The 23,615-nt window shown below is 38.7% G+C and overlaps 1 protein-coding gene across 12 annotated transcripts in view; it reads left to right on the top strand.

Moving 5' to 3' along the window:
• rapgef6 (Rap guanine nucleotide exchange factor (GEF) 6) overlaps positions 1-23,615 on the top strand; it is a 177,236-nt gene that overhangs the window by 36,736 nt on the left and 116,885 nt on the right. For all 12 annotated transcript variants that reach the window (XM_056242775.1, XM_056242780.1, XM_056242782.1 and 9 more), the window contains exons 5-6: positions 5,802-5,871; positions 12,093-12,230. In XM_056242775.1, coding sequence (XP_056098750.1) covers positions 5,802-5,871; positions 12,093-12,230 — 208 coding nt within the window. The remainder of the gene's footprint in view (positions 1-5,801; positions 5,872-12,092; positions 12,231-23,615) is intronic.

Genomic DNA, 23,615 nt, shown 5'->3' on the forward strand with positions numbered 1-23,615 from the left:
ATAGACGTGAAGGACTATAATGCTTTAAGACCTCGCTCAAGTACTGCTGAGCTAAACCATTTAGTGCTTTGTAAGTAATCAACAATATTTTAAAATGTATATGATGTTTAATAGGGAGCCAATGCAGTGTTGGCGTTTTGAACTAGCTGGAGTTTGTTTATTAAGCGTGCAGGGCAACCACCCATAAGAGCATTACAGTAATCTAGCCTTGAGGTCATGAACGCATTAACTAACTGTTCCGCATTTGTAAATGAGACCATATGACGTAGTTTAGATATATTTTAAAGATGGAAGAATGTGGTTTTACAGATGCTATTCACGTTACTTTCAAATGAAAGACTGGTATCAAAGAGCACACACACACACACACACACACACACACACACACACACCCAGGTTCCTAACCGACGACGAGACTTCACAGAGCAGCCATCAAGTGTTAGACAGTATTCTAGGTTATTACGTGTGGAAGTTTTTTGTCCAATAATTAGAATCTGTTTTTTCTATATTAAGTAGTAGGAAATTACTAGTCATCCAGTTTTTTATATCAGCTATGCATTCCGTTAATTTAGTGGATTGGTAAGTTTCGTCAGGGCGTGAAGAAATATACAGCTGAGTATCATCAGCATTACAGTGAAAACTAATACCATGTTTTCTAATGTTAGCATGTACAGAGTGAACAGCAGCGGTCCTAGTACTGAGCCTTGTGGTACGCCATACTGAACTTGTGATCGATAAGACATCTCTTCATTTACTGCTACAAACTGATAACGGTCAGATAAGTGTGATTTAAACCATGCTAATACATTTCCACTAATGCCAACATAATGTTCGAGTCTATTTAAAAGAATGTTGTGGTCAATAGCATCAAATGCAGCACTGAGATCGAGTAACACTAATAGAGAGATACAACCACGATCGGATGATAAGAGCAAATCATGTGTGACTCTGATGAGAGCTGTCTCGGTACTATGGTACAGTCTGAATCCGGACTGAAAATCCTCACAGATATCATTTCTTTCTAGAAAGGAACAGAGTTGTGAGGATACTGCCTTTTCTAGTATCTTTGACAGAAAAGGCAGATTCGAGATCGACCTGTAATTGACCAATTCTGTACGATTAAGTTGTGTTTTTTTAACAAGTGGTTTAATAACAGGCAGCTTAAAACTTTTTGGTACATATCGTAGTGACAAAGATGAATTAATGATATTGAGAAGAGAATCTTTGGAAGCATCTCTTTTAGTAGCTTAGTCGGTATAGGGTCTAACATACATGTTGTCGATTTAGATGATTTAACAAATTAAAAAAAATGTTCCTCTCCTATAGTAATGAATGAATCACATTTTTCCTCAGGGATATTATAATGCACTCCCTGATGCGATGCTGTAGTAGACGGTTGCATAGTTATAATTTCCTCCCTGATATTATAAATCTTATAAGTGTTAAGTGTTAAGTCTTAACTTATAATCGTATAAGTTAAGAACGTAATGATGAAGTTTGATTGGTTATGTAACGTTGGATGGAATGATGGTCCGGCCGGCGCGTATCAGCGCACATAAGTACACACTGTGCAGTAATTTGCGAAAGTTTTTTAGAGAAATAAAAACATGTCGCACCACAACCATTATTTGCACTCGCACAAATGCTCCCAAATATATTTTTAGGTTGCACAGATTAAATTTCAGGAGCATATGCGACCAAAATGTTCGCAATTTCGAACCTTGCACTCCTCAAGCACAAGCTGGCCCGCTTTGGCCGTTGGCCCTGAGGAGCCCCGGCGAGGCCCGATCAAGCCCCGGGGGTGACAGTGGAAACACTGCTATAGACACCTAAAGCCCCTTTCACACAGCGCGTTGATCCCGGGAAATTGCCAGAACGCCTTCTGTGTGAACACAAACACGGCCCGGGATTGATGCCGGCTTGGGGATCTAGTATAACATGGCCGTGTTCAGTCCCGGTGTGAACAAAAGCCGTGATCAATGCCGTGTCGTAATGATGACGCTGAAGCTGGGATCGTTCGCTAGTGAAACGGTTTATGATCGAATTAGAGAGAAAAATGCACAAGCGTGGTTTAGAGAGAAGTCGCAGCTCATAAGCGAACTCAAGTCGCTGCTGAGACACTACATGTCACATCGATGTCACGTGTCTTTACAGGGTTTTTACGGTTGTGTGTGAACGCACTCTCTGATTCCGGAAAATCACTGGCAGTGTGAATGAACCAAAATCAAACGAACCCGGGTCACTTTATCCGTGTATTTTCCCGAATCTCTGTGTGGAAGGGGCTTGAGATAGCAGCACACCTCTCCTCACCTCTGACCCCGTCTGGCTCTACTCACACAATACAGACACATCTGCACTGCGCCGTGATCTGAGAGAGAAACTGAAAGTCCATTTCATGGCAACACTGATGACAAGCACTGCCTGAGTCATGGATAGGGTTGGGAATCGGATGCTTGTTAGGTAACACTTTACTTGAAGGGGTGTACATAAGACTGACATGACACCTTCATAACCATGACATGACATATGTCATGAATATGAAGGAGGGTTTATGCATGTTTATGACAACTGTCATTAAGTGTCTTTCGCTCAATAATGACATTTTGAATGCAAATATGACATTGTTTAAGATGTCTTTGTTATGACACCTTGACATAAACCAATACATCATAACCTGTCAGTGTCTTTGTCATGACAACTTGACATTAAATTAAGTTAAACTGTCATGTGGTTGGTTTTGACATTGGCTGTCATGAGGGCATTATAACTCTGTCATGAATATTTTTCGTGACCTCAACTACAGTGGTACAAATTGAATTTGTCATTAAACAGTTATAATGGCTTCATAACAGCCAATGTCAGAACCAACCACCTGACAGTTTAATGTAATGTTAACCAATAAAGCTAAGTGGTTTCTTAAGTTTGATAATGAATCTGCTATGTCATGTTTATGACAGGTTGTGTTGTCTTAGTAATGTCAAGTTGTCATGACGAAGACACTGACAGGTTATGATGTATTGGTTTATGTCAAGGTGTGATAACAAAGACATCTCAAACAATGTCATATTTGCATTAAAAATGTCATAATTGAGCGAATGACACTTAATGACAGTTGTCACAAACATGCATAAAACCTCCTTCATATTCATAACATGTGTCATGTCATGATTATGAAGGTGTCATGTTAGTCTTATGCACACCCCTTCAAGTAAAGTGTTACCGCTTGGGGTAAAATCAAAATTTAGATTCCTCTTATTGATTCCTTTGTGACCATTTCAAATGACTGATAAAGTTAAAGTTAAAAAAGTTCCCCTAGCCTTGTAATTAAAATAGAAAGAAAGAAAATTTGAAAGAAAGAAAGATTAGTTAGAAAGAAACAAAGTTAGTTTGAAAGAAAGAAAGAAAGAAAAAAGAAAGATTAGTTAGAAAGAAAGAAAGAGAAAGATTAGTTAGAAATTAGCTTGTTGTACTTTCCATAAGATCATCTCTCAGTGCAAATCAAACCAGCTTTTAGGCTAACTGAAATAAAACCATGCCAATCTCTAGGTGTGGTGAAGGGTGTGTGATGATGATGTTGGATATTTTAATCCCAAAGGCCGAGGGAACTTTATCAGGATCATAGTGTCCTGGATCCATGAAATAGCTGACCATTAAAAATATAAATCTTCCCCTCTATGGGAGTTTAACACAGGGGTGTCCTGACTTATGACCCCTGTATTTAAGGAAGAACATTTGTTTATTTACGATACATTATACATTCACAAAGAAAATTGGTGTCCTTAAAGGTTGGATTTTTCCTCCTTTTTTTAATTAAGGCGAGACACGGCAGGCAAAAACATCGTTTTTTTTTCACTGGTCAATTTTGAGATTTCGGGATATTTGTCTTCAAAAACATGTCTTCTTTCAGACTTGTGGTGAAAAAAAGTCCGAAATACACATTTAGGTCTTTATATTACTGCACTTTGTCTGTTTGCGTCTGTAGATTTCTCATAAATTCATCAAAAGTTGGCGTTGTAAATCATCCGTTGCTCCGCGATCGCGATCTGCACCCTGTCATCACACACACCGTTAGAAAGCTCTCTCTCTCTTGTACAATGTTGTCGGATCCAAATATGGTCATTTCCTTTTTATCAGCAACCAATCGTGAAAGTAAAAGGGCGCAAATGTGCAATCTCATTGGCTGATGCTAAATCTTTAAAGCCCGTTTTCTCAAAATGACTTTTCTCTCATACTCAAAGTCCGAAATCTCCACTTCGGTAGCACCTATATACACCAAACTTTCCAGTCTTGTACCTAGTTATATTAAGAAGACATTTACAGAGGGATTTGTAAATATATTATTCCTAGCCCGATTTATATAACATTTTATTCCAAAAAACATGGCAAAAATCTTTTTTTTTAAGGCTATTGACAGTATATTCTGATTTATAGGATAACAAAAGTAGATATCCATAAATCCCTCTGTAATTTTTTTCCCATCTAATATGTGAACACAATGAAAAAATAATTTTGAGCCTGGCTTTATCCAATACTCAGATTTCAATTTTTGAAATATATGCAAATTAGTGCATATTTTATTAGATAATACCTAATTTGCATATTTAAACATTAAATTACAGAAAACTTGTAATACATTTTTTTCTCATCTTAATGTAGGTAATCAACTGGGAAAGTTTCATGGTGATATCTGCCAGTTAAAAAAATTACCCTATTCATCTGTAGTGTCTCGCCTTAAGGCATTAAGATCAATTTACAAAAGATGATTTTTTATTCCTCTTTTTAGTCAACTTTAGCATGGGTGTGTTCACTTATGCTGAGCACTGTATATTGGATCCGCGCAGCTCTTAAAGTGACAGCACTAATATTATCTATAATATTATTATTATCTATAATCAAACAACAGAAGACAGAGAGAAAATGCACTCGTTCTTGACTGAATAACGTTTGTAAGTATATTTGTAATGTATATTTTATTTATAAAGTGCAGTGTTATTTTACACTTGATTACAGTTTCTGTACCTGAAAATCCTAAAACACTGTTTTTTTTAAGTTGTATCTATTTGTTGCGATTGCTAATTTTTGATGATCAGCGACTTGTCGACGTCAAGCTTAAAGCGTCACGGCAGAGCATTAAAGTCGACTAGTGTGTTCAACCCCTAACTTCTGTTTTCATTAGCAGTGTGAAATTAGACACCGGCCTCTGAACATCATCTTCACTAATGTTGTCTTTTTGTTTTCTTCTTCAAGACGACCAGGTGTTCAGTGTCTCTTATGGGCCATCATTCAATTCAATTGACCGTTCGCAAAGACCCGCCCCCTTTAGTTAACGTCCAACAAGCCACGCCGCTCTCACACACACCATGTTCTCACAAAGTGAACACACATACTTTTGTTATGAAACAATAAATACCGTTTTGTGTCTCTTTAATGTGTCTGACAGATCGCTCAGTTAAAGCCGCTCGTGATCCGATCATCTCTTCCTTCTAGTTCCTTTATAGCATCAAATAAACATGAATGAACATCAGAAGGAATGTTGTTTCAACTGTGGAAAGACGTCAGTACAGTTTCTCAAGTTCAAATCCTCCAACGTTAATCTACTAACTCTCCTGACTACTTTGTCGGACAAAATGGCGGATGGCGGATCATGATTGGTCAGATCACTTGTCAATCAAACTCCATGCGAAGGGTCAATTGGACATTATTGACTGTGTTTGTGGAAATAAAAACGTGGTTTTCTGATTGAGATTTGATATGTGTGTGAGATTTGTTGCCCTGATTCGTGTGTGTGTGTGTGTCTGCAGTTTCGGGACTCAGCGTGGAGGAAGAAGAGGCTGTGAATGCATCACTTTAGAGCCGTCTGAGATGATTGTGGTGAGTGGCGCGTTACACACACGTCAGACGTTCAGACTGACGGCACATAGACTAAAGCCGCCAAAACATGCTTCCTTAAGGGATCAGTGCACTTCAGAATGAAAATCTCCTGATAATTTACTCTCCCGCACATCATCCAAGATGTTCATGTCTTTCTTTCTTCAGTCGAAAAGAAATTAAAGCTACACTGTGTAAGATCTAGCGGTGAAATTGTATATGACTACCAACTGAATATTACTTTCTAGCCCCATTCCTAGAGCGTTTTAACTCATACGGTGGCCGTGTTACTCCAAGATTAACATGGCTTCCAGTTCGCCAAGTGATGAGGTTACTTTAGAAAACTATTACAAATTGTATTTAGTTATTTAGTCAGTTAACATGTCGGTTATGAACTCTATGTAAAACGAATAATAGTTTTACGTTTTCGTACCATTTCATTGCTAACATCAGCTATCAGGTTCCCAAGCTAATGTTAGTGAAGTACAGTGCTATCGTTATTCTGTATATTGTACGAGATTAATAGTGTAAGGCAATGTTTACAGCGTAGGCTACATAAAATAACAACAGGCTTTCAAATCAGCCGGCGTCGCGAGTAATCTCCCCCTCGCGATCCTCACGGTGGCCCTGACTGCTAGGGCCGTCACTTTACGTTAGAAAATCGATTGCACAATCGATCGGACCAACCAACACAAGTTTCGAAAACGAAAATAGGGAATCGATTTTAACGGCTTTTTAAATTTTTTTTACCAAAAATGTGTGTTAGGTGGACAGATCAACACAGCACACACAACATGTAGGATGCTGGAAAATAACAATGTCTTCATGCTTTTTAATATTCGCTATTACTTCAATGCAAGTGAACAAGCGCGCTGTTATTTGTTGCGTAGTGACGTGTGTGTGTGTGTGTGTGTGTGTGTGTGTGTTCAAGTAAGCCAGAAATGCGCAGATTCTGCAATACGCTGTATTTAATATATCATGAGGATCACGAGTTGCGTATTTGCGCTAAATCCGCACAGATTTGTCTTACACGAACTTCCCCAGCAAAGTGAGTAAACACAGAAACACGCCAGATTGGCTCGTGATTTGATTTCCCGCCAAAGTTCATTTTTACCCGCATGTGGCGGGTAGGGCTGTCACTTTTGTGGAAAAATCCTGATCGATTTTTGAGACATAAGTGTTTAGTGAATTGATTGTAAAATCCATGTCTAAAGACGTTGAAAATTGAAATAATTAAAATGAAAATTAATATTCGAATCATGAGGAAAAACACGCCCGCGGTAGCAGAGGCGCGGCTGTCTGCTTTGCGAGTGGCAAAATTCTGAAGCTTAAAATGTAAAACGCATTTTCCAGCTGCACAGACACAGTGAGTGTCTGGCTCACTCATTGGCTGTGCTGCGTCAACTGCACATCCAATGGCACGGGCGCCTCCAACGTGTGCGCCAATGAGCTAGCATTACATCAGACACGTCAGAGCCCGCCAATGGGGGCGTGGCCAGACGCCCTCGAAATAGCCATAGTAGCAGGCTAGCAGCAGTTTACCACAACACAGCTCGCTCGGAGCGTTCAATGTCGGTTCTATATACTGTAAAACTTCAATTAATGTTAATAATATTTGTTTCAATCACCGAATGAAGCCTGCTATATTTAGGACAAGAGTCGCGACCTTAAATTGCTTGCACAAAACTCTTGATCAGCACTCAACATTTGTTTATTGTTGTTCATTATGCGCAGAGAGCGTGAGGGCGAGAGAGAGAGAGAGAGAGAGTGCCTGTGAGTGCGAGCGAGAGTGAGGTCTGCGGTCTTGGCCATTAGTTGATTTACTTGGTTTTGTGTAAGTTAATACGTTGTCAAATATGTTTAAACTTAAATAAACTACCTATACAAGTAGTTGTGTCTCTTTGTATTAATTTGTCCTGTTATTGACGTAATGCGCGTCATTGACAATATGCGCAACCAGATATTCGAATAGTTCGAATATATGTGTTTTTTATAGAGGGAATATTCGAACGTCATTTTTGAGCAATTTTGACAGCCCTAACACACACACACACACACACACACACACACACACACACACACGTCACTAAGCAACAAATAACGGCGCGCTTGTTCACTTGCACTGAAGTAATAGCAAATTTGGTGAACAGAAAAGACATTGTTATTTTCCAGCATCCCACATGTTCTGATACTGTATTGATCTGTCCTCCTAAAACACATTTTTGGTAAAAAAAAAAAAAGGCTGTTTAAATCGATTTCCGATTTTCGTTTTCGAAACTTTTGTTGGTTGGTCCGGTCGATTGTGCAATCGATTTTCGAACGTAAAGTGACAGCCCTAGTGGCGGGTCGAGGTGTTAATCTCAATCCCTGAATGTTGCGCTCCTGTTTCTCATTGTGCTGAAACTTCACGCCAATAAATCATCAGGAATATTGCTGACTTGTGCGTCTCAAGCGCCTCTTTACGCTCGTCCTAATGCCTGTTAGGTGGCCGTGGATTTGCCTGTATTTGGTGTTGAAAATGGAAACGTCTTTAGAAATGGAAATGAACACTTATGTCTCAAAAGTCGAAATTTTATTCACAAAAGTGACAGCCCTACTGACTGTAAAAGCGCGAAAGGCGAAGCTTGAATTTCTAGGTATGTCCCTCTTTGGCTAATGTATTTTCAAGATGGATGCGCAACATGGCTGCCGCCATTCGAGCGGCTCGCTCCTGTGTATTCTGAATGGCAGATTCTACGCTTACGAGAATACTTGATTAGTTGGTGGAAGTAATTACACATGAAAGAACTATGTTTTTTTTGGCTAAGAATCAACTCTCTCGGTCTCTCTTGTCAACACCATGTAAGTTACGTGGCTATGTCGAACAGCGGAGGTGGTTTGGGGCGAAGAGCGGGTCGGCGACGCTACCTGGTGTCGGTGTGGCTGTTGTACAGCGATGCCCGCCGTGTCAGAGTCTGATCTTGACCATGTATTACGTGATCAATCCTTGCACAGCTTATGAAAACCTTTTCACAATATTCTAATTTTGAATTTGGGGTTTTCATAAGCTGTAAGCCATAATCATCATAATTATAACCAATAAAGGCTTGAAATATCTCACTTTGCATGTAATGAGTCTATATAATATATTAGTTTCACCTTTTAAGTTGAATTACTGAAATAAATGGACTTTTGCACCATATTCTAAATTTTTTGAGTTTCACCTGTATAAAAATAGTACAATCTGATAATATACTGACAACCACCTTAAAACACAGGTTTTAAAAAGACACATGATGAATCATAGCTGAAGTTAATACTAATATATAGAAGATGCACAGTCTCATAACACAAATACAAACATGACACTAAAATAATGCAATAAACATTAATTTAACAACATTCATATATGCAACATTAAACCCCAATGTATAACTGATAAGAAAAAAACTACGAAAAAACATTAAAAGTGAGCCGCCACACAGGGAATTCTGGGAGTTTCAATTTATGGTTTTTCACTGTAAATTATAAGAATACTTGTTCTTCCAAAAACTGTACATTTAACAGTATTTTGCTGACAAATTACATTGAATATCCCATTAGATCTAGTAGTTTTTCACCGCATTTGTTAAGGGACTTACTAATTAACAGGTTTTTACTGAAGCGTTTTTAAGTTATTAAGAATTAAGTTCGGCTCACTGAAGCTGTGGTGTGATTCTCCCCCTGACCTGCAGAGGGCGACACCACTCTCTCACACACACACACACACACACACACACACACCCCCCAGCGGGTCCCTCTGAGATCCTCACACACTGTTTCCACCTTCGTCTTCTGCTGATTTATGGACATGTTCAGCTGTCGTCTTAAGGTAGTCCTTATTTTGAATGATCTGTCTAGGTTTTAGATGACAAGCATTAGGCTGAAGCACAGATAGACCCCTCTGGCCTTTTGCAAGACTTTTTTTTAGTCCATATTTTAGTTTTTGTTTAAATTTCTCAATTCTCAACTAAGCAAGTTCCCACCAACGTAATCTTCATGATTTTGCGAGACCACACGAGGCTCTCCCAATGATGTTGTTTGACAGTGTTGACGTAAAATAGGGATGTGCTAGGTCGTAAATGTCACCAAAATTATTAAAAACTCCCCCAAATTTCAGGATATGAATTGCCCTGTATGAGTTATTGTGTTTTGTAGTATATAGTATAGTATAATAGTATAATTAAGCAATATCACACAGAGCAAGAGCGCTGTTTTCTTGAATATCAACACGATTGAAAATGTGATAGTCATTTTGTACATCAATTCAATAAACAATAAGTTGATCGTGAATTGACCATTTTTAGACACAACTTTGTCAGTTTTGACTGTTTTACTCTTATTTTGCCAATGAAAACAGTCTAAAACAAAGCAGAAAAGTTTCCCAGCAACACATAGCGGTGTTTCGTTCTCGAATGATTCACTGTTTTTGAAGAAATCGGGTGAGTCAATGATTCAATGACTCAGTCATAAAGTCAGTGGACACTTGCTTCTTTCATGAATGAATCAGCTGGTTTGAACAAATCGGGTGAGTCAATGATTCAATGACTCAGTCATAAAGTCAGCGGACACTTGCTTCTTTCATGAATGCATCAGCTGGTTTGAATGAATCGGTTGAATGAATGATTCAATAATTCACTTATTACGTCACTGCCACCTACTGGCGGCTTTAGTTTCATATATGATAGTATCATTTAATTTTCCCCCAACATTTCCTATGTTTATATTTCAAATGTTATATTTAGAACATTAATTTTAATCTCATAACATTATTTAGGCAATTGAAATTGCAGTGTAAATGGATTTTGGTAAACGGTAAGATGGATTTTATTTATACTGATTTCAAATAGTGTATTTAATTAAAATATAATCAACAATATGTAACTTTACTTTTTATAAATAATTATACTTTTTTCACCTGAGCACCTATACCTAACTATAACTTGCCAAGGTTGTTTACAGGCAAATAAACCAAAGTATTACTGGTTTAGAGATTGGCATTGTTACCACCATAAACTTTGAGTTGCAAACCTAGACAACATAGCGGTGTTTCGTTCTCGAATGATTCACTGTTTTTGAACAAATCGGGTGAGTCAATGATTCAATAGTCATAAAGTCAGTGGACACTTGCTTCTTTCATGAATGAATCAGCTGGTTTGAATGAATCGGGTGAGTCAATGATTCAATAGTCATAAAGTCAGTGGACACTTGCTTCTTTCATGAATGAATCAGCTGGTTTGAATGAATCGGGTGAGTCAATGATTCAATGACTCATTCATAAAGTCAGTGGACACTTGCTTCTTTCATGAATGAATCAGCTGGTTTGAATGAATCGGGTGAGTCAATGATTCAATGATTCACTTATTAGGACACTGCCTCCTACTGGCGGCTTTAGTTTCATATATACTAGTACTTTCCCTTTTTGTTTGCGAACTCCTTTTGGTTTCAAGGCTGTTGTGGCATCAACTGTGTTTACTGCATATAGTAGTAGCCTGACTTTATCGCCTTTATTTACGGCTGTGACGTAAACAGACACGGACGAATGACGAAAGTACGCAGTTTACCCGGGAAATCCGTCCGGACAACTCTTAAAATATAAAAAAGAGCTTTTTTATTAATGAAAACAAAGCTTTTTGAAAACTCTCCAAAGTGGATCAATTCGTAAACGCTGTTTTCGTGTTGTAGTGTGGACTGTCAGAACGCAGGTATTTAAAAACGATGACGTAAGTTTAGTCATGTGACGCATGTTGTACCAATAGATATTCATGTTTATAGCGGTATTGTGTCTGTTATGTGCTGTTCACGTTCACACAGTTGCTAAAACATGTTCCTTCACACACTCTTGGAAAACGCCTGAAAACGCTAGTGTGGACGGAGAGCACTTTAAATGAAAACGCCGCTTTTAAAATGTATCCGGCTTAACTTAGACGGAGCCAAAGACGCAGCTCACGCTTCAGAGCTCTTGTTGCTTCAGCTCGCAGAGGATATTTGTGTATTTACGGTTTCCTACAGGAAGCTGTGGCCTGACTGCAGCTCTGCTGTGTGTTAAACTCCTCGACCCGACACACACTCGCTTTCTCTCGCCCCGTGACTCCACGAATGCCGTCCACATGAGTCTCCTGCGCCTGCACAGGCTCTCGGTGGTCTGGAAGAACTGGATGTTCAACCAAGATGCCGAGGCTTCTGACGCCGGCTCTTCTTCACAGGTGGAGAACGCCAGCGAGAGCGACGACGACGCTCTGCAGAGACACGGACCTCAGAGACACTCGCGACGCCGCTTCCATAAGGTGAACGCCGGAGGAGAGCGACAGCTCATCGTAGACGCCCAGGACGCCTCGGACGCGGTAAGAGCTCCAATATAAGATCATTTCTAGTGGTTTAGCAGTTTATATGTGACCCTGGACCACAAAACCAGTCACAAGGGTTAATTTTTTTTAATTGAGATGTATATATCATATGAAAGCTGAATAAATCAGCTTTCCGTTGGTGTATGGTGTGTTAGGATAGGACAATATTTGGCAGAGATACTACTATTGAAAATCTGAGGGTGCAAAAAAAATGTAAACATTGAGAAAATCTCCTTTAAAGTTGTGCATTTATGTTGGCGATTGAGCCGCATTCACTCACAAAAATACATTTTTTATATATTTACGGTAGGAAATGTACAAAATATCTTCATGGAACATGAGCTTCACTTAATATCCTAATGATTTTTTGACATAAAAAGAAAAATCGATCATTTTGACCCATACAATGTATTGTTGGCTATTGCCACAAATATACCTGTGAGACATGTGACTGGTTTTGTGATCCAGGCTCACATATTATGATTTCTAATGTCTGAGAAATGAAGTCGAGTGAAGTTCAACACGCTCATGTGTTGATGAGTTTCTTCCGCTGATATGATCTGTCTGTCAGTTAGGCTTCTCAGTAATCTGTTGTACACACTCCTCAGTTCTTGGACACGAGGCTTTGTGCCGTTAGTTAGCAGACTATACGGTACTGTTTCCTGAGTGTGTGTGTGTGTGTGTGTGTGTGTGTGTGGCAGGTAAGAGCTCATCCTCTCTTTGTTCACTGTGGATGTACTTTGTTTTTGTCAGTCGGTCAGTGTAATGTGTTGGTCAACATAAGCACATGTTTATTGAAGGCCAAAGAACATTAAACTACCCAATAAAGCCCACTGTATCCCATTTTATATTTCTAAAGGATCAACATGATCAAAACTATTGATTTTATTGAAGCTATTGTATTTGTACAAACGTCCTTCTTCAGCTCGTGTGTTTCTGCTGTCAAATCTGCACTGATTTTATCAAGTAAACATAAGAATAACTTTGATATTGTTAGTAATATTTCAGACTTCGGTTTACTTGATTATCATACATATTTTTTTGAAAAATCACGAGTATCAAATATGATCATCAGGCTTTTGAGGAAGGTTTATTTGTTCATCTCTCAATCATCAATGTATTACAATATTTTTTTTTTTAAACCACAGCTTTTGATCATCAAAACGAATCATTTAAATAACATTATTGGCAGATATCGATATTTATATGTAAAATTCTTGCAATGTCCTAATTCTAATTCAATACAGAAGAAAAAAGAAAAAAGTACAAAAAATGATTGTAAAATATGCTTTTTTAAAGTTTTAATTCGAATGAATGTCAAGTAGAGAAATAAACATACTTTCACATGGAGTGTGTGTGTGTGCACATCTTAATCATAATTTTTTGAAAAGGTTTAACTTTTTAATTCAAACAATTATCAGAAATGCTTAATTAGTAAATGTCATTCTGGGTTTTCTAGAGTTGCACCACATGACATTGATTTGGCACACAAAATATAAGCAGTGAAACCTTTAAGATATAGGTTTTTTTTCTAAGAAATAATAAAAAATTTCCAAAGTATGTAAGATTTCCTTTTCTTTTAGTTAGACTTTTTTCTTGATGATGATATCAGGGCTATCAGTATGATATCAGGGCTATCAGTATGATATCAGTATTTTCGAGTACATGAATAGACAGACCATGGCTGTGTGTTCAGTGAAGGCTCAGCTTATATGTGAAGTGATCAGCAGTGAGAAAGTAAACAAGGGATGCAAACTAGAGCAGAACCGCGTGTCTTTGGTGTCGTTTCCTGTCAGACTGAAACTCGTCTGGGCCGCTGAATAACAGTCAAGCTTTGATGGTTCACCAGTTTCTGCTGTCACTGCGTCTGTGCTTCTCCATATGTCATGAAGAGTTAAAAGTGTGGGTTACACTTTATTTTGATGCTCCTTTTGGACATTCTGTTGACTATAAGTAACTACAAGTCAACTAACTCTCAGTAGAGTATTAGTAGAGTATTAGTAGAGTATTGGTAGAGCATTGGTAGAGTATTGGTAGAGTGTTAGTAGATTGTTAGTAGAGCATTGGTAGAGTATTGGTAGAGCATTGGTAGATTATTGGTAGAGCATTGGTAGAGTATTAGTATTAGTAGAGCATTAGTATTAGTAGAGCATTGGTAGAGTATTGGTAGAGCATTGGTAGAGTATTTGTAGAGTATTAGTATTAGTAGAGCATTGGTAGAGCATTGGTAGAGCATTGGTAGAGCATTGGTAGAGCATTGGTAGAGCATTGGTAGAGCATTGGTAGAGTATTGGTAGAGCATTGGTAGAGTATTTGTAGAGTATTAGTATTAGTAGAGCATTGGTAGAGTATTGGTAGAGCATTGGTAGAGTATTGGTAGAGTATTGGTAGAGCATTGGTAGAGTATTGGTAGAGCATTGGTAGAGTATTTGTAGAGTATTAGTATTAGTAGAGCATTGGTAGAGCATTGGTAGAGCATTGGTAGAGCATTGGTAGAGCATTGGTAGAGCATTGGTAGAGCATTGGTAGAGTATTGGTAGAGCATTGGTAGAGTATTTGTAGAGTATTAGTATTAGTAGAGCATTGGTAGAGTATTGGTAGAGCATTGGTAGAGTATTGGTAGAGCATTGGTAGAGTGTTAGTAGATTGTTAGTAGAGCATTGGTAGATTATTGGTAGAGCATTGGTAGAGTATTAGTATTAGTAGAGCATTGGTAGAGTATTGGTAGGTATTGGTAGAGCATTGGTAGAGTATTAGTATTAGTAGAGCATTAGTATTAGTAGAGCATTGGTAGAGTATTGGTAGAGTATTGGTAGAGCATTGGTAGAGTATTTGTAGAGTATTAGTATTAGTAGAGCATTGGTAGAGTATTGGTAGAGCATTGGTAGAGCATTGGTAGAGCATTGGTAGAGTATTGGTAGAGCATTGGTAGAGTATTTGTAGAGTATTAGTATTAGTAGAGCATTGGTAGAGTATTGGTAGAGTATTGGTAGAGCATTGGTAGAGTATTGGTAGAGCATTGGTAGAGTATTGGTAGGTATTGGTAGAGCATTGGTAGAGTATTGGTAGAGCATTGGTAGAGTGTTAGTAGATTGTTAGTAGAGCATTGGTAGAGTATTAGTAGAGCATTGGTAGAGTATTGGTAGGTATTGGTAGAGCATTGGTAGGTATTGGTAGAGCATTGGTAGAGTATTGGTAGAGCATTGGTAGAGTATTGGTAGAGTATTGGCAGAGTATTGGTAGAGTATTGGTAGAGTATTGGTAGAGCATTGGTAGAGTATTGGTAGAGCATTGGTAGAGCATTGGTAGAGCATTGGTAGAGCATTGGTAGAGCATTGGTAGAGTATTAGTAGAGCATTGGTAGAGTGTTAGTAGATTGTTAGTAGAGCATTGGTAGAGTATTAGTAGAGCATTGGTAGAGTATTAGTAGGTATTGGTAGAGCATTGGTAGAGTATTGGTAGAGTATTGGTAGAGCATTGGTAGAGTATTGGTAGAGCATTGGTAGAGCATTGGTAGAGCATTGGTAGAGTATTGGTAGAGCATTGGTAGAGCATTGGTAGAGCATTGGTAGGTATTGGTAGAGTATTAGTAGAGTATTGGTAGAGCATTGGTAGAGTATTGGTAGGTATTGGTAGAGCATTGGTAGAGTATTGGTAGAGCATTGGTAGAGTGTTAGTAGATTGTTAGTAGAGCATTGGTAGAGTATTGGTAGAGCATTGGTAGAGTATTGGTAGGTATTGGTAGAGCATTGGTAGAGTATTAGTAGAGCATTGGTAGAGTATTGGTAGGTATTGGTAGAGCATTGGTAGGTATTGGTAGAGCATTGGTAGAGTATTGGTAGAGCATTGGTAGAGTATTGGTAGAGTATTGGCAGAGTATTGGTAGAGTATTGGTAGAGTATTGGTAGAGCATTGGTAGAGCATTGGTAGAGCATTGGTAGAGCATTGGTAGAGTATTAGTAGAGCATTGGTAGAGTGTTAGTAGATTGTTAGTAGAGCATTGGTAGAGTATTAGTAGAGCATTGGTAGAGTATTGGTAGGTATTGGTAGAGCATTGGTAGAGTATTGGTAGAGCATTGGTAGAGTATTGGTAGAGTATTGGTAGAGTATTGGTAGAGTATTGGTAGAGTATTGGTAGAGCATTGGTAGAGCATTGGTAGAGTATTGGTAGAGCATTGGTAGAGCATTGGTAGAGCATTGGTAGAGTATTGGTAGAGCATTGGTAGAGCATTGGTAGAGCATTGGTAGGTATTGGTAGAGTATTAGTAGAGCATTGGTAGAGCATTGGTAGAGCATTGGTAGAGCATTGGTAGAGCATTGGTAGGTATTGGTAGAGTATTAGTAGAGCATTGGTAGAGGATTGGTAGAGCATTGGTAGAGGATTGGTAGAGTATTAGTAGAGCATTGGTAGAGCATTGGTAGGTATTGGTAGAGCATTGGGAGGTATTGGTGGAGCATTGGTAGAGCATTGGTAGAGCATTGGTAGAGTATTAGTATTGGTAGAGCATTGGTAGAGCATTGGTAGAGCATTGGTAGAGCATTGGTAGAGCATTGGTAGGTATTGGTAGAGTATTAGTAGAGCATTGGTAGAGCATTGGTAGAGCATTGGTAGAGGATTGGTAGAGGATTGGTAGAGCATTGGTAGAGCATTGGTAGAGCATTGGTAGAGCATTGGTAGAGGATTGGTAGAGGATTGGTAGAGCATTGGTAGAGCATTGGTAGAGCATTGGTAGAGCATTGGTAGAGCATTGGTAGAGCATTGGTAGAGTATCGGTAGAGCATTGGTAGAGCATTGGTAGGGCATTGGTAGAGGATTGGTAGAGTATTAGTATATTAGAGTATTACTAGAGTATTAGTTGACTGTCTGCTTAATATCTGTTGACTCTATTGTGATGCTCTTCAACAGAATTTCTACTGACTATAAGTAACTTTGCAACTACATGTCAACTTCTAACCCTACCAGTCTACTAATACTCTACTAATACTCTACACACACTATAATGAGAGTTAGTAGAGATGTTGGTCCAGTGTTACTTATAGTCAACAGAACGTGTTAAAGGGACCATCAAAATGACATATTTAAACTTTTTTTTATGCTCGACACCCTTGCCTCATTTAGCTTACACGGTTCTGTGAATATGCAAATGATTTTCACCACAGCGGGACTTTAAGACCTCACTCATATCTGACATGTGTTTATATTAAACTCCATCAAAACTAGAATGACTCCACGGGTGATCGCTTTTGATACGAGTAACATGGTTGATTTTATTTTATCTCGAGGTCATTCGATCTAGAATTCTGAAATAAAGTAAGTTTAGGTTTATTTCAATTTAATTCAATGAATGCGCGTGTGTGATTACCTGCGTCTCTATACAAACCTCAAGCTGTGAGTTTAATTGCTTCAAAAACAGCAACATTATCACCTCATTGCTTAGAAACAAAATGCAGCTTTTCACTAGTGAAGATATTTTTTTAAATTGAATTCATGGAGTTGAAAACAAGTATCTGTGCTCCTGAATTGAAAGGAGAATCAGATGTATGCACTCATAGATCAGATGTCCATATATTGGACATGTATTGGATAATAACTACTCTTGAATGGATGCATCTTTGTGTTTACTGTGCGACAATAGCCGAACAGTGTCAGAGAGCCTGTGTCTGCTGCTGAGTTGAAATGACTATGTTGAAATGAAATGAGTGTTGAAATGACTTTAAACTGATAGTGATAGTGCAGTGTGTCACAACTGTGTCATTTGTGTATGAGTAACACTCGTGCTCAGCTAATGCTGTCAGCGCGATGATGACTAACGTTATGTGTCATCGGGACTCTAGTTGCTCACTGGCACCTGTGTAGTTTTTATCTTCAACTTGAAGAGAAACAGCACGGCAAAGTGCTTTAGTAGTAATACGCAAACGTAATGTTTCATAAGTGGTAATTCTTGTTCTTTCTTCAGTTGGCATCACCTCTATAGTCCTTTGAAAAGATCTTAAAAATACTATGAAAGCATATTTTCTGCCCCTGTAGATGTAAAAACTGACTTTTGAATAATATAGGAGCATTTGCATGGCTAACAGACAGCAAACAAACGGCTAGTAGTGACATCAGCGGCAATCCAGCTGTCACTCAAGTGGCCACACCCCTAATTACGCAGAACTTTAAGGCTTAATATCATGTAAACGGATGAGTTATAAAAATATTCACAGTCCTCATGAAGGGCAACATTAGCGATATAGACCAAAACCACTTTTTGCACCAGACTGTAAACATGTGTTTTTCTGCTGTAAAGTTGGGCATTTTAACATGCGGGTTTATGGGATTGACTCTCTTTTTTTGGAGCCGGTCTCTAGTGGCCAGTCGATGAACTGCAGTTTAAGTCACTTAAGTGTTGGTCTTAAGGTTGCCGCTTGGTTTTCAATCAGACATTTATTTTTTTAGGAATGCACCAAATTTCCATTGGCAAAAAATTTGCCAAAAATGCATTCTAGGTGCGAGCAGAAACCGTTTTTTTTTTGGTTTTTAGCGCTTTAATATAGCGTTACATGTGCTTCATGGGGAGAGAAGCTTGGCACAAAACTAATATTGATTAATATTGAGAATATTAACTTGAGCTGGATAATGACACCAACTTTACAACATCGACACTGCTATTGAACTAAACTGAACTATGACTCTATTGTCTTCTGTATCGCTGCTTTACAGCTGAAATTGAATTTGTTTCATAATTGATTAATTTTACAACATCAACAGTGTTTATTAATGTAAAGCTGCCTTGAAACAATCTGTAGTGTATCACTATTTGCCCGTTTTCGTTTATCCGGGAGTGACTCGCAGCCAAGATGGCGACGGCCGGCTCCGCCCACTTTGGGCTTCAAAAGCGCTCTTCAGAAACACTACGGGTGACGTCACACACACTACGTCCATATTTAATACAGTCTATGTTGAAAATACTGGAAAAGCCTAAGCATATAAATAGGGGTGGGAATGTTTAGACGCCTCACAATTCTCGTTTCAGTTCATGGAATCACGATTCAAAAAAGGTTGTGAATGAAAACTCCTTTACCCAACGCTTGTGTGTGCTGCGTATTTCACTGATCTTAGCAAATGCACAGGACAAACTCCACTGGAATCAACTGTGAGTCTCTGATATCCGTCAGTATCCGGGTTTCCATTACAGATTTTGTGCAAAACTTTTGGGATATTTTCTAAATGTCGATTAAAAACTATTGTGAAATGACGGCGTTTCCATTAACTGATGTTATGCGACTAAAACGTAATTTTTTTCCTCTCACGATAAGTCATTCCAACAATCATGGCAACGGATGTTAGTAGGTTTACGTATATCTCAGCCACCGCACTAGACATTATATTTAATGGAAGGAGACGTGTGTGTTTCCAAGCATTAATGGCAAGGAAAGAGCGTTATACTGAGAGCGGCTCATATGAGGAGTTTCTGTGTTTCTCCCGCAAATCTGCTTCAAGATCTTGATTGTGGGATTTCTTATTGGTTTATAATCCAGTATTCCTGTAATTATTTAGTCTTTTATGAGTTTAATGAAGAACTCTGTCTCGCCTTCTGTCCAAACACAGCTCTCCATCTACGTCAGGTGACTGTGAATGCACAAAAACTGTTTCCAATGCAGTTTTTCATAATAATCCTTTTTCGAACCGCCTGGAAAACCTCCTCAAAAACTTTTTTTGTGATAAATGGGTGTTTTAACGAAATTTTCCATTGCCCATATTTTCAATTCGCAATTTCAATTTGCGCAATTTGAAGGGTAATGGAAACGCGGCTACTCTGCTTGAGCTGGACAGGTTTGCTGTGCATTCATCAGTAATCTGCACGAGCGCGGCTGGGAGCTTCACCAGGAGAATCTCTGCTGTTTGTGCTGGAGGTCTAATTTTAGAGGATGACATCATGCCAGCCCTGACCCACCCCCCCCCCCCCCCCCCCCCCCACCCCCAGCTCATGTTTTCATCCACTCAAAGCAGAGATCATCTCTCATGTTGGAGGATTTTCACTCGCTTCAGATCCCAGTACACTCTACAGGAAGTGTGTGTGTGTGTGTGTCTGAAGAGCTGGAAAATAGCAGGAAGTGATGTGTGCAAGCGTAACCCTGCAGGCGTTAACTTCCTAGCGCTGGACCAGAAAGTCCATCATGCAAACATAAACATCAGTCGTCATTTACTGAAGCGTTCACACGAAAGCATCATAACAAGAGTCCATGTGACTCATGCTCCGATTTCATTTCCGCCATTTTTAATTTAATTCAATCATTTTAAATCTTTAATTAGGGGTTCAAGCACGTAATTGTAAGGATTTTTATTATTTTTCTTCTGCCGTAAAACTGATCGTGGAGACCAAAACTGTAAGTGCTGGAGACTTGAAACTTGGCCAGATGTTAGGTCTTGACTGACAGAAATAATCTCTGGAGTCTGAATATCAATAATTATAAAATAAAAAAAAGGTTGAAATTTTGATTCACGGTCGCTAAGTTGCCCCAAAACTTTTGAAGTGGGCGGAGCCACTTTTAGTAAAATTACTATAACTAGAGAATGGAATGAGATATATTCACCAAACTTGGTACGCATATAGGAGCTAAATTTGAGGTGATTTACAGCCAATATAGGCAGTTTAACATAGGAAATATATGTTTTTTTAAAAGATTTTTAGCAGTTATAGCGCCATCTATGGTCCGAAACTGCCTATATTGGCTGTAAATGAGGTCACAGTAATAAAAAAACACGGCGATTAGACTCTTTTTATTAGGCGCTATAACAGGAAAAAAACATGGAAATGGCTATAACCCCCCAACAGTTAGTCCGATTGACTTGAAAATTGGTATGCACTTTCTTTGTGCCAAGATAGCTTATGAGGACATTGGTGTATCGCAAAAAACATGGCCGCCATGGGCCAATGAAGTTTGAGCATCTATTCAACAAGGTTAACAGAGGCCGATCAGAACGAAACTCGTGGGTGTGTTCGACTCATGGCCCTAGAGGTCTGTGATAATTTTTAAAGATATCGGCCACTAGGTGGCGCTAGTTACTCTTTTATCACGTGGTATTTTACACATCCACACAATATGCATATCATTTGATAGATCTCCTCATACTAAACAACTTTGAACCACTGCTGTCAATCAAATCGTTCATTAAATATTCACGATTATGTAAAAACCTACTTTTGCAAACTAGTCCTAGGTTTTAATCAATCTGAATTAAACCAACACAGTACAATTCTCTGGACACTCCAGATCCATTATAATCAAAAAAGTTGAACTTTACCCGTTGGGTTGCTATAACAGGGTCATTTAGAAAATGGGTGTGGCCAAATGCACACAAAAGCCTGTAACTCCTAAACGAAAACTCGGGACTTCGCGAAAATTGGTGAACATATGCGACATATGATTCTAAACAAGCATGCAAACATTTATGAAGATCGGACCATATATGGCGCTATAACTGTTAAGAATCTTACAAAAACATATATTTCCTATGTTAAACTGCCTATATTGGCTGTAAATGGACTATTCCTTCTATGTTTTAATTGGTTGCTAAATAAAATAAAATATCTTTTTACACATCTCTTTCCATCTTGATGTACGTTACTTCTCAGACAAACCACGGCCCGATAAACATGAACACATTTAATCAGCGAAAACAGGAGGCGTTTAACATCAACCCAATTTTCTTCATGCCTTTAAATATGTTGAATGTAACTCGACACCCTTGCCTCGTTTAGTATACTCGGTTCTATGAATATGCAAATGAGCCCCGCCTCCACACACTCACTCACTCACTCAGAGATCCACTGGTTGACGATCACACGTTGATCTGATTGGTTACAAGGTCGTTTGTGACGTCAGAAACACCAGCGATTTCAAACCGTGTTTTTGAGACTGTCTTTGGTTCACTGCAGTTTTAAGCAGAAAATACTCAGCAATGCTGTCGACTTATGAACTTACACATATTAAAAACACCACATGGACATATAAACAGCATTAAAAGATGGATTTCCACCACAGGGGGACTTTAACAAATCAGGTCACTTGCTTTAGTTGAATGTTGCGCTAGTGAGCTGCTAGTGCACGTTCACAATGATTTTTAGTTAGCATGAGGAAACTGATATCAAGTGTGTGTGTGTGTGTGTTATTGTCACTGTCACTCTTCTGAAAGCCTGAGACAGTGAGACCCGTGTGCACACAGACGCATTAATCAGCCTCGAGACGCCACTGTCACACTGATGCGCTGTGTCTCTTAAATGTACATTTCCTGAAGAAAATGTGAGTAATGCTTGCAGTGGCAAAACTCAGCACTGGGCAGATGCTAACACAATTAACATGATGCTAACATAAACATGATGCTTATAAAAAAGGATTTTTATTAGTTACATAAGGCAAACAGGTACTTTTAAAGTATATTAAGATACCCAAATCTATTTTTTTGTGTTCCATGCGGGTATTTTATATTAATATATTTGAACTGAGTTCCATTTTAATTTATTTATTATAAAACATATATCATTTTCCCCCCCTGTGCGCGCGAGTCGAGGCGTCTGAAGCAGCGCTCGCGACACTCGGCCTCTCAGAGAGGAAGCACATCCGTTGTGTCTGTCATGTTTACGCTCTACATCTGCACCAGTTCTTCTCATGCGCTCAATAAACCTGCCTGAAGCTGTTGACTTACAGTGGAACGTACAGTGGAAGAGTAAATGTCTGTCGGTTTTGTTCTACTGAGAGATTTAAATGTCTACTCTCTAAAAAACAAAAAACACTGGGTTAAAAACAACCCAACTAGGGTTATTTTCAACCCAAGGGCTGGGTAAATATAGGACAGAACACATGTTGGGTTCATTTAACCCAGCAAATTGGGTTGTTTATTTAACCCAGCATAATGGGTTGATTTAACCTAGCTTGTGTCGTGTTCAGCGGAGGAACTTCTAACTTCATGCGGCGACTGACTCCACAACCTGTCCATAAACAATCAGTGAACCGTTCTGAGAACATATTTTAACATCATACATATTTATATTCTGTATCTTTTTTGATCATAAAATATTATGCGAGGCATCAGGCGTTTCCATCACGTGAAAAGACAGACGCCACACTCGTTTAGGAGACTCGCATCGCACCCCTGTGTGATGCTTCACAGCACAATAACGAATTTATAGATATAATAAAATGTACACAAACCTGCATTTTACCGAAGACATGCACCATTTTGACGAGCTGCACTGCGGTAAATAACTCAATCCATGGGTTGTTATGTTTGACCCAAGATCTGGGTAACAAAAAAAAACTACCCAAAGACTGGGTTGTTATCCAAATACTGAAAAAATAACCCCATAAGATTACCCAAAAGGCTCAACCAAGGGGTTT

This window comes from Rhinichthys klamathensis, unplaced genomic scaffold, assembly GCF_029890125.1.
Source record: "Rhinichthys klamathensis goyatoka isolate OS25496 unplaced genomic scaffold, OSU_Roscu_1.1 h1tg000750l_1, whole genome shotgun sequence".
In the NCBI taxonomy this organism is placed as follows: Eukaryota; Metazoa; Chordata; class Actinopteri; order Cypriniformes; family Leuciscidae; genus Rhinichthys; species Rhinichthys klamathensis.